The 12,779-nt window shown below is 34.4% G+C and overlaps 1 protein-coding gene across 2 annotated transcripts in view; it reads left to right on the plus strand.

The window, feature by feature from the left end:
- SLC12A8 (solute carrier family 12 member 8) overlaps positions 1 to 12,779 on the plus strand; it is a 70,573-nt gene that overhangs the window by 39,327 nt on the left and 18,467 nt on the right. For both annotated transcript variants that reach the window (XM_026707935.2, XM_087920390.1), the window contains exons 7-8: positions 3,417 to 3,504; positions 6,088 to 6,175. In XM_026707935.2, coding sequence (XP_026563720.1) covers positions 3,417 to 3,504; positions 6,088 to 6,175 — 176 coding nt within the window. The remainder of the gene's footprint in view (positions 1 to 3,416; positions 3,505 to 6,087; positions 6,176 to 12,779) is intronic.

Here is a 12,779-nt window from a genome sequence, read left to right on the forward strand (position 1 = left end):
CCAATGTCCCTTTAAAAGTATCCAAATTACCTTTTATCACTTAGATTGCTGATTGAAATTCCACAACTTAATCTTGAACTATGTAAGAACTATTTTCTTTTCTAACGCTTTAATTTCCTGCATGTCTTTCTCCACCAAGCTCTTTCCTTCTTCTTAGATTCCTGTTCCTATTCTAGACCCAGCACATTCTTTTGGGCTGTTAGTAGAAAGTCAGTTTCCTCCTCTAAGTATTTTTCCTATCTTCTGTGGGGTACAGATTGTCTCTGTGTATTGATTTTGGAACCTGTAACCACGCTAGAATTCCAGGACCATTCTGGTAGAAAGAAGTTCCCTAAGGATGGGCTTTGGAATGAGTCCAAATGCTTGGAAGACGAAACCCCTAGTCCTTGCCTCGCCTATGGAGCATGTAAAACATGTTCTGATTTATCCTCTTGCCTTATTTTTTTTCTCTAGAATTTTCTCCTCCCCCGCCCCCACCGCCCCCAGCTGCTTTTAAGATAAAAGAGTCATGGCTTTCTTGCACCATTGAGTAGAAAATATTTCAGATGTATGGCCTTGTGTGTTTTTCTTACAGGGTTATCTTAAAAAATAACTGAGTGCAAAATAAAATAGTTTGCTTATTCCCCGATGCACATTGCAATGCATTTGGGTAGATATCAAGATAGGTGTTTCTGCAGTGGTTAGAGTCAGAAGATGTTGAAATTGATTAGAAGTGTTAGAAGAATCAGTTTGTCTATAAACTGGGAGGCCTGTGAGTTTTAGCTTTGCCTTTGGCACAAATCTAGCCAAGTGACCTTGGTCCAGTCCTTCTCTCTCTCTCAGCCCCAGGAAGGAGGAGACAAGGAGAAGCGACTTTGAGAACTGCAGGGACTTGTTCAGTCAGTCAGTCGCCAGGAATAAATACTGACTCAAAGGTACAGTAATGACAATAGGAGTGAGTGGGGCTGGAGTTATTGAAATCTACTTAAGAATATGCAGTGGCCAAAGAAAGAGTAAATGTTTTGATTTCTGCTTCTACCAGATAACTGGTAGTCAATACATGATTCCATTTTTTAAAAGCTCTATAATGAATGTAAAAGATGCAAGGGATAAAAATTACTTCATGTTCATATGCACAGGTAGAAAACTAATTAAAAGAATAATAATATATAGGGCAGTGTCAGGAGCCACAACTGCACTGATATTATTTTTAGCACCTTCTTCTGCTAACACAGTTCTATAGATCTGTGCTTGCTGTTCAGCAAAAGTTTTTTGGGTGTGGAGATTTTGTTCCTGTAGTTTGTTGCCTGCTTCTTTGTCTCTTTTCATTTTGGAAAAAAAAAATGTAAACACAAATTTGCTCTTATGCCCTGGGTGGGAGAATGCAGCATGAGTAATGTAGGCAAGAGAGCCATTTTCTATAAAAATGGATGAGAATTTAACTAAATTTGGTGGTGTGACGGAAGCCATTTGATCTCTGGCCAAGCATTCTCTAGCTCTCATTGCACTGTACCAGAATTCAAGGTCTTGATTTGGTGTCATTGAAGCTAATCCATAGCGCTGAACTAAGTTACTCCGTGTTCCAATGTTAAGCTAGGCTTGGAATTTTCTTGAAGGGAAATAATTGCACTATTAGGAACTGAAGTGTTATTGTTTTTTCCTTGAATACCTCTGTACTTTGTATGTATGTTTGTTTGCCATGTGTCCCAGTAACACAAGGATAACAATTTTATGTTATTATATAGTTACAGAAGCAAGACCATCACACAAAACAGCTCATTTCTTAGAAATTGATACTTAGTACTTCAGCACTTCAGAAGCCTCTGGCTTTCTTCCCAAATATTTTGTTATGTGATAATTAAGAACTGACTTTTTTTAATCATTCAAGTAATAAAACTGTTAAATGAGTTGTATGCAAACTCGTAGGTCTTGATTTTTCAGTTAGATCAGTTACAACCATAGGTGATTTTCAAGTACTGTTAAGTTGTTTTGGATGTATACAAATATTTATCATATATTTATTTGCGGAAGTGGAACATATTCTTCTGTCTGATGATTTTTGACTGCAGTATTTTACTTGCGTAGCAATCCTAAGGTTAATTACTCTAAAATAAGGCCCACTGAATTCAGTGATCTATATAAATATGATTAGTTCTGTGAAAGCTTAAGTATTAATAAAAAGACTCATAAAACTATAGTTGATGGTCATTATCCCTATGGAAGTCTTAACTGCTTTAACAGAGGGTGAATGTAGAAAGCATCAAACTATATTTAATATGTCAAATACTTGTGGCTTATCTCCTGGTTGGAACTAGAGTGAATTAAAACAAAGGAAAAGCACTATTTGAGCAAAGACACATCTAACTGATCAATGGATCTTAAGTGGATAGTGGATATTGATCCTATTAATTGACTATGGGCTGGAAGTATGGTTCAATAGTCTTTTAACTGGAAGATAAAATTTTATTTGAGTTGCTGTATAATTACTTCCATTTCATATTAATTGTGGGAGTGTGACTTCATGAATACAGGTAGTCCTCAACTTACAACAGTTCATTTAGTGACTGAAGTTACAACGGCATGGAAAAAAGTGACTTATGACCGTTTTTCACATGACCATTGTAGCCTCCCCATGGTCACCTGATCAAAATTCAGATGCTTAGCAACTGACTCATATTTATGATGAGTCCCGGAGCATGTGACCACATTCTGTGACCTTCTGAGAGTCAATGGGAAAGCCAGATTCACTTAACAACTGTGTGACTAACTTAATAACTGCGGTGATACAATAAAAAATTGTGGCAAGGAAAATGGAAAATGGGCAAAATTCAATTAACAACTGCCTCGCTTAGCAACAGACGGTTGGGGTTCAGTTGTGGTCATAAACAGAAGATTACCTGTAGTTCAATTTATTACTACTTTTTAAAATTAATTTAGTTATTTATATAAAGAACCACTTTATCCAACATGTAAGGAGTTGGCAGCCGTCATCAGACATTAACAACCTGAAAGCTTATTGTTTTAAAAAACAGGGAACAAAAGTTTCCTGTGAAAGTGTCAGAATCTGTCATGTATCTGGAGATAACCACTCATGTAATGGGGAGCCTAGCTGAAAGGTCTGCCAAGTTCAGTGCTAGCAGGCATTTGGAAAGGGACTGTTTTCAAGTGATAGTTTTCAGATAAGCTGTTTTTGTCTAAATCCGGGCCTTTCTTCTAGTACATTGTCCAATTTAGAACAAAGGATCTCTTTGTGGGTATGTGGTTAGCATCCTGTTGCCAGTGGATACCTAGTTGCTTAATCATGAAGCTGTATACATGGCACTGATATCAGTATGTGCACCGGGGTTGGGTTTATTTCCCCCCTCCTAATAAAAAGGTCATCATCTTACAGCCCACTAACACTGTTGTGTTTATTTTTGTGTGTGCTCAAATTGCAGGAGTGATGGCTGGGTTTAATATGAGTGGAGATCTCAGGAAACCCGCAACGGATATCCCTCTAGGATCTCTGTCTGCCATTGGCATTTCGTAAGTCCTTATAAATAAAGAGGAACACCTCCTTGGGAGAAAAAAAATATTTTCTGCTCAGACTGACTTTCTGCTCATCTCTGTTCTGCAATCAATCCATTTCCTATTATAATAACTTTTCCTTTTCTCTCTCTTCTTTATCAAAGTTGGCAGGGATTCAGCTGTTTACTTATTTATTTGATTTGTCAGTCGCTTACAAGATAATAGGTATAAGTATAAACACAATTATGAATATATGAAATGGATACATATAAGAAAAATAAAAAGAAACAATAGGACAGGGCCGGTAGGCACGTTGGTGCGTTTATGCACGCCCCCTACAGACCTCTTAGGAAAGGGATGAGGTCAATAGTAGACAGTGTAAGGTTAAAGTTTTTGGGGTTTGGGGAGCTGAAGTCGTATTTCCTGCAATCAAGTTTGAAGTTCAGCTGTTTATCCCTGATCGCTTTCTGCCCTGGACACATTACAAAGAGACAAATTAGTTAATATCCTCCTCTCTTTTTCACTTTTCCAAATTTAGGGAACATGAATCTTTTCAGTATAATTATAGGACTGATAAATAAATAAATAAAAATAATAATTAGCTCTCCTTTCTGGTAGGGAATATCCCACGCAAGGCGTAGGCTGCCTTTTCTTATGCTCCTACGAATCCCTAGATACGTTTTACAGCACACTGATTTTTAGGAAGAATTCTTAAATAAAGCAGGCCCATTACCTGTGGTTTCATTATTAATTCATTAAATTTGTTTGCTGCCATTCTCGCCACAAAGTAAATGGGATTCTTTTATGTTTATATGATATTTTCTCATTTTCATTTACGGGTGAATTATTTCAGTCGTAGTCAGAGAATGTAACAGGGCTTAAAGACTTGATTTCATTCTTTGCTGGATAGCTACTTCCACACAGTAGTTAAACAGTAGGATCTAATATTTGGAGGCTTAGAGAAGTTAGATCCAACTGCTGAATGGTATGGTATGTGTGAACATGGAAAGAAGATTATCAGCCTTAATCATATATTCGTAAGCCAGAGCATGGTTTCGGGAAGAAAAAGGAAAACAAACTTATAGGAACTCCCCTCATTATATGGCGTCACCTCTCTCCTTTAACTACTTTTTAGCTATCCATATTTTAAAATAAGGATTTGACTCTTTATCATCATTTACAGTTGTTGCAAAATGTGTAATATTGGCCTGAATACATTCCAATAAAGGAGAATATTTGTAGCTCAGGATTGAACTGAGGAGCCCTTGGTGCTCTCTGAGCTTGCAGGCTTTTTATTACCCAAACTAGATAATACTGTCAGTGCTAGTCTGATATATATATGTTGATACATTCCTTCTTACTGTTCTGTTATTCTTATTCTTATTCCTTTTCCTTTCCTCATTCTTTTTTAAAAAATTGTTTTCAATAACTTTTATATTGCATCTTTGAGAGGGCATATCCTGTCTTTTTGTTTAGGCTGCTCATTTCAGCTTCTGGTACATGCATGATGGCAATAATCAGAATAAAATATAAATGCAAATAGTTTTCTTAACTCTCTGACTCTGATTTAATTGTTTTGAAGAACATCGTTGTTTTCAAAAATCAATTTAATTTGAATCCAGTTCCTAGGCATTTTTGTTACAGTCATGAAAAACTATAATAAACATAATTCATAAAATGTTTTAGCAATGTATCCTTAGTCCTAAGCATATAGATCCAGACTGATAAGTTGAGGATCTGTTCTAGGAGTTAGATTTCGATGGTAGAGGAACAATTGATAGTCCTACATCTGCCCATTAAAAGGTAGACTGGGCCTTTGTCCTCAATGGGATTACGTTGTACAGTGGTACCTCGGTACTCATCATTAATTGGTTCTAGGAGGAGTAATGAGTACTAAAAACAACAAGGGCCAAACAAATCATGTGACTTACCACATGACCCTTTGTTTCAGCCACAAAGGACTTCCTGTCTGTCCCTTTTCTATGTCAGCGACTTTCCCAACATGGCTAATTTTCTGTCCGCCTCCTGTGGCTGTCCCCCACTTTCTTTTGCGGCGATCTTCCCAGCACAGGCAACTTCCTGTCTGTTCTCTGCAGTCGTCCACTTTTTCCTATCACAGCACATCAAATACCAAACAAGTACTAGGACAATATTTTCACATCAAAATGCATCAAAAACCAAATTTGACAACTTGTGAAATAGTCAAGTACCACTGTAGAATTTCCAACTTTGGATCTGCTATTTCATAGTTGGGCCCTCCCTTTCCATTCTTGCAGAGTGAAATTGAAATCATGTTCCTCTAGCATTTGCATTCAAACTTGTTTCTATTTCAGTTGCATCCATAATGTGTAGTGTTTTTCAACCTTGGCTACTTTAAGATGTGTAGACTTCAGTTCCCAGAATTCCTCATCTGCCTGGTGAATTCTGGGAGTTGAAGTCCACACATCTTAAGGCAGTTAAAGAGGAGAAACACTATGTACCTTAAATGATTAAAATATTTTTGGAGCAAAGGAAAACTACTGCTTACTGAACTAGCTCATACTATTAAAGACATTATTTTTTTAAAAAAAAAGCTGTTATTTTTTTTTTATTTCTTTGCAGGTGGTTTTTATACATTGTTTTTGTTTTTTTACTGGGAGCTATTTGTACCCGGGACTCACTCCGCTATAATTTTATGATAGCAGAAAAGGTAACTTTGAATATATAAGGCAAATCCTTTAATTCTGAATTAAATTATGTGGTTTCTTGATGAAGAGTAATAATGTTTACTTATTGGCTAAATTGCTTCTCAACATCTACTCTCAATCCTGTCTCCTATAGCCCCTTGGAAATGCTCCAAATTTGTTCCCATGGTTAGGAGAGAATCTCTAGGGTAGAGTTTGTGAATAAAAGAGCCAGAAAGAGAGAAGGAAACAAAAAGAACCAGTTACACACAACACTGGATTTCACTCTGTGTCTGGAGCATATCATGATTATTTTATTCTACAGTTTGTGAATAAATTTCCCCTGCTTTTATTCTCTTTTCACACCTTAGTTTTCTTTATGCATACAGTAATTTTGCTGCATTTATCATGTATAAAAACAAAGTTCCATGACTTTTTTCAAATGCCTGTCCATCGATCCCAAATAAAATCATCTGGTCTCCATTGTATATTAATATTTTAAAACCCCTGAATCAATGTATGTAGTTGAATCTAGAATGTTTTAGCTCTTTTTTCCATATCCACCAAACACTTCTCTTTGTGTTGTTCACATTTCCAACATACATTTGGAAATGTTTTTATACATTCTAAACAATTTCTCTGATGATGTATCCTAATGGTACATCATTTATAAAAGTTCTCATTAAGAATATAGCATAATGTAAATCTCAATCCTTTCAGCCACTTATTTTCCCATTGTTCCATCTATATATTACAACCAAATTTTTTGGCTAAATGGGAGAATGAAGTTTGCAGGTTATTTGTATATAGTAGCTTGCCCTGCTAGACTTGGTTGGGATGTGGTTCTTTCTTGGTAATATCTTGATTAGGGTATTACTTTTTCTCTGATTGTTTAGCTAGTGTTTTTTCCTGCATATCTGACTTGGTTGCTAGAGAGGATGTTTGTTTCCTTTCTTGACATTAGCCTTTAAAAAGTATGTAGATAGGGGTTATCTCTATATGTTTGCTGATGGCTATTTTGTTAGAATGCCAAGCTGCCAGAAATTCTCTGGTGTTTTATCTAAACTTAGAGTCAGAAACTAAAAAACCTTGGTTGCCAAAGTAAGGCCTGCTAAACAAAAAGTCTTGTTATAAAGTCTATTGGATAGGTGGGGAGGTACTTAAAAAGCCTTTACTACTTGGAGAGATGCTCCAAACTAATTTCTGTCTCCATGTGTTCAACATAGTTGGGAAGCACCTTGAGTGACAGCCTGCCACAGAATTGATCATGTGCATTCCAGGGTATTTTCTGCTTCATGATACTGTGGTATTCAATGATAACTTTCTCTTACTATCATCTTATCAGCCTCACTTTTTTCCACTTTGCTCCATTAACAAATCACATGCTGTATTTTGTAAAGTAACCCAGAATAGACTCTAACTGAAAACTCTTCCTCAAAATAATACATTGGGAAAGAGATTATTCTTACCACCTAAGAATGAACCTTTGTTTTTTCTCAAAATGAAATTTCTTTTTATTCTTTCTTTTTAAAAAACTTAGATATACTTGGTTGTCTTAATACACGTATGTGTATATGATATGAGGCCTAATATAATGCCTTTTTACTTTCTTACCTGAGCCTTGAATTAACTGAGCCTTGAACCTTATTTTTCACTGTAGCCTTAAATCAGATTTTATGACATTAAGCTGGAACACAGAGAGATGGGTTGCTTGATATGAAACATTCTTTCTCATACAGATAATAAAAAATTTAATTTCAAATCATAGGTTATTAATCTGTGGCCTATGGACTCTATAACAGCCTACCAAATTCTCAAATATGCATTTGAGAATATCAGATTGTGCTCCGGGCATCTGCAAGTGGCTGATAGGCTTTTGAAAATATTTTGACTCAAAAGATTCATCTCCTCAACTATTGCCATAGTTGCGATCCTGCCTTTCTTGCCAGTTTTTCAGAACAACAAGAGTGGAGTTGTTTCATGTTTGTCTTAACAACTCTGTAAAATAAATTAAGCTGACAAAGAATGTCTGACTCATCCAATAAATTGCATACGTAACCAGGAAATACATCACATTGTGTGCTTGGGGTAGTCCTGCGTTCAGTTTATAAGCAGAAGCTACTCTTGATGGATTTCTCTTGCTTTATATGGAAAGGCTATATTCTTTGTCCCAGCTGAGAATTCAGCACCTCTTATACTGTGTGTTAGCTAGCCTTGTTAGAATGTGTATTTAACAGATATAAGAAGACATATGCATAGATGTTACTTTAAATAAATAAACAGGAAATACAGACAAAATGCAAGGTCAGTCGACACTTTTCTTTCAGGGAAAGCAAATGTTTAACATTTCTTTTTTAAAATTTTTTATTGGTTTTTAAAAACAAACATAAACAAACAAAACAAAAACATTAAGCTATCTTCCATATGTGTACATACAGTATGCCCGTTTGTTTACAAATTGTTTTGTGCTTCCATTTCGTAGCCTTCAATTACAATTGCATTGCATATAATCTCATATTTTCAATCAAAAATTAAATACCTTGATATCATTGTTAATCATTTGATTATACTTTAATTCTGCATGTTTTACAAGATAATCATAATTTACTTAGTTTATTTTATAACAGTTCATATTATCATCCCAAATCTATCCTAAAATCATTTTGTAGATATAATAAGAGATACATCTTTATATATTTATTATTTTCTAAAAGTCTACATATTTCATTACTGTATTTTATTATCTAACCATTGATAGAAAAGATCCCAAATTTTATAAAATTGTTTATCCTCTTGTTCTCTAATTTCAAATTTCATTTCAGCACATTCCAATATTTTCTTAATGATTTCCTCCTGTGATGGTATTTTCTCATTTTTCCAGTTTTTAGCAAATACAATCCTAGCCGCTATCAACACATTTACAATCAGGTATTTTCAAGTCTTTACTATATATTTCAGGTAAAATTCCCAATAAAAATATCTCTGGTTTCAAATCTATGTTTTTTTTATCATTTTTTCCAACCACATGTGGATTTTAGTCCAGTATTTTTTAGCATCCACACAACTCACCACATATGGTAATATGAGCCGGGTGTCTGATGACATTTCCAACATTTTTCGGATTTATTCTTGAACATTCTTGCTATTCTTGTCAGGGGAAAATGCCACCTGTAAAACATGTTATACAAATTTTCTTTATATGCTGTTGACATTGTCATTTTATAATTTTGAGACCACAGTTTTTGCCATTTCTCTAAATCAATTCCATATCCAAAATTCTTCCCCCAAGCAATCATAGTTTCTTTAACTTGTTCTTCCTCTAATTTAATTTCTAATAAATATCCATAAGTTTTTTAATCACCTTTTCATCAGTACCTGTCAAAATCTTATCTAAATCAGTCAGTTTGTCATAGAAACCTTCCGTTTTAGAGTCTTTGTCATACCTTGAATGTATTTGCGCATATGAAAACCAATTCATCTTTATACCTTGTTCCTCTAATTTTTGTATAGATTTAAGTTCACCCTTTTCATTCAATATTTTACCATATCTAACTGTTTGTTCCTTTTTATGTATTATCGGATAAGAAAATGCTTCAATAGTCAATAGCCAGACTGGAATTTTCAAATAACATTGTCTTTTAATCTTCTCCCAGTTTAACCACAGACTCCCGTACATAATGTCTTCTAAAATACCCCTGTGATCTCGTTCCTTTATACCATAGTAAAGCTTGCCACCCCAACAACAGATCATGTATTTCTTAATGTTATCCATTCCTTAACCCACATCAAATTTGTAGCTTGGTAGTACAACTCCCAATTAGGCAAACCAAATCCTCCTCTTATTCTAGCATCTTGCAAAAGTTTTAACTTTATTCTCTCTTTCTTACCTTGCCATATATATTTCAACACAATTTTATTTAAATCTTCAAAGTAATCTTTTCCAAGCCTAATTGGAATTGTTTGGAACAAATATAAAATTCTGGGTAATATATTCATCTTGATTGTTGATATTCTCCCTATTAATGAGAGCTGTAAATTTTCCCATTTCGCCAAATCTAACGCTATCTGCTGCTTAAGTTTGATATAATTATTCTCTTTTAGTGTACTGCATCTTGCTGTCAAATGTATCCCCAAGTATTTAATCTTATTCGTGACCTGAATTTTCAATAGATCTATCAGTTCTTCCTTTTGTCTTGATAGCATATTCTTTGTCAAGATCTTTGTCTTATCTTTATTTATTTTCAAACCAGCCACCTTTCCATATGCCTCTATCTTTTCTATCAATTTTGATGCTGTTTCTAGTGGGTCTTCTAAGATGAAAACCAGATCATCTGCAAATGCTTGCAGCTTCAATTCTTCCTTTTTAATTTTCATCCCTTTTATATTCTTTTCATCTCTAATATTTCTGTTTAGCACTTCCTAAGTTAACACAAACAACAAAGGTGATAGTGGGCACCCTTGTCTTGTTCCTTTTCTTATATTGATAGAGTCTGTCAGTTCTCCTTCTATCATTACCTTTGCCATCTGCTTATAGTATATAGTTTCTATTGCTTGAATAAATTTTCTAGCAAAACCCATCTGTTCCAACAGTAATAACATGAATCGCCAATTCACATTATCAAATGCCTTCTGTGCATCTAGAAATATCAGAGCCATTTGTTTTTCAGGATGTGCCTCGTAGTATTCCAAGGTGTCCAAGATTACTCTCATATTGTCTTTAATTTGTCTCTTTGGCAGAAATCCATTTTGATCAGGATGGATAAAATTATTTAAATATTTTTTAAGTCTTTCTGCCAATATTGAAGCAAAAATTTTATAATCTGCGTTTAGTAAAGAAATGGGTCTATAGTTCTTAATTTGTAATGGGTCGGTCTCCTCTTTTGGAATAAGTGTAATATAGGCTTCTGACCATGATTTAGGTATCTTCTTCTTTAACATAATTTCATTCATAACTTCTAGCAATGGAAGATTCAACGATTCTTGTAATGTTTTATAAAATTCTGCCGGAAGTCCATCTGGGCCTGGTTCCTTTCCATTATTTTGCTTCTTGAGTGCTTCAGTTAACTCCATCATCGTTATATTGCTTTCTAACATTTTTTCAGTCTCTTTAGGTATCTGAGGTAAATTAGCATTCTGTAAGTACTGCTTAACGCTTTCCTCACCAATATTCTCTTGCATATATAATTTCCCATAGAAGTCTCGAATGATTTCCTTCTTCTCTTTACTACCATGGCAAACTTTGTCTTGATCATCTATTAATTGCAATATTTTCCTTGATTCTTTCTCCTTTCTCAATTTGTATGCTAACTATCTACCTGGTTTGTTTGCATCTTCAAAGTAGTTCTTTTTAGCACCTCTAATTTTCTGTGCTAATTCTTCTTTTTCTATTTGACCCATTTTATGTTTAATTATATCCATTTTTAGCTTGATGTCCTTTTTCTGTGGCATTTTCTGTAGCACTTTTTCAAGTCTTTTATGCTCATCCTCTAAGGCCTCAGAGGCTAATCTTTTCATAGTATTCCTTTTCCTTGTATAGTCTATTATCAAACCTCTAACATATGCCTTCATTGTATCCCATACATTCTGAATTGATGTATCTTCTTTTTTGTTTTCTCTAAAGAAAAAAGCCAATTCTTTCTCCATCCACTGTGTGAAGTCTTTTTCCTTTAAAATAGTATTATTTAACGTCCATCTAGATCTTCTTTTTTGTCCTTTCCATTTAATTGTCATTCGATTATGATCTGCCCAAGTACTTGTTTCAATATTTATTTCTTGAATATTAGTTATTAATTCTGTTGACATCCATATCATATCTGTTCTGGACCATGATAAGTGTCTATTTGAATAGAAGGTGTATTGTTTAGTTTTGGCATTTCTTTCTCTCCATGTATCTTTTAAGTTTGTTTCATCTACCATTTTAAAAAAAGATTTAAGGAGAGTCTTTCTGTTTTGCTTTATTGTTTTCTGTGCTGTATAGTCCAATTTATTGTCTACAATTCCATTAAAATCTCCCATCATAACTATATTAGCATAGTCCAGTTCGATTATTTTCGTATGTAATTTTTTGAAGAATTCTTCTTGTTTGTCATTGGAGCATAAATTGCAATCAGGAGTGTTTTCGTATTATTGTCCATTATTTCCACCATTAGTATTCTTCCATCATCATCGGTATAAATCAATTTTGCTGGGGTGGTCTCTTTAATACATAAAACCACTCCTCTTTTCTTACATTGTGTCAAGGAAGTAAATATTTTCCCTAATTTTGGCTGTACCAACAATTGTTCATATTGTTTTTTAATATGTACTTCTTGTAGACAAATTATATCAAATTTTAATTTCTCTAATTTGTGAAAAGTTTTCCTTCTTTTAATGGCTGATTTAAGTCCATTTATATTAATTGTAATCAATTTTTTCTCTTCCATAGTTATATTTTATAGTTAGGTTTAGCAGCTGTCGTAGATCTTAGTTCACGTTTTCTTTGGCTTCCACCTTTCCACCTACTGCACCTTCTTCTTTTTCAGTCGCCATTTGGCAGTTCTCTTGGAATTCAATTAGTGAGATCTCTTTTTCTGCCTCTTTCTCTTTCCCTCCAAAAAATTCTGTATAAAATAGTTCCGCTTTCTCAATTGA

The sequence above is a fragment of the Pseudonaja textilis genome, chromosome 1 (assembly GCF_049901715.1).
Source record: "Pseudonaja textilis isolate UNSWEBS1 chromosome 1, rPseTex1.2, whole genome shotgun sequence".
NCBI lineage: Eukaryota > Metazoa > Chordata > Lepidosauria > Squamata > Elapidae > Pseudonaja > Pseudonaja textilis.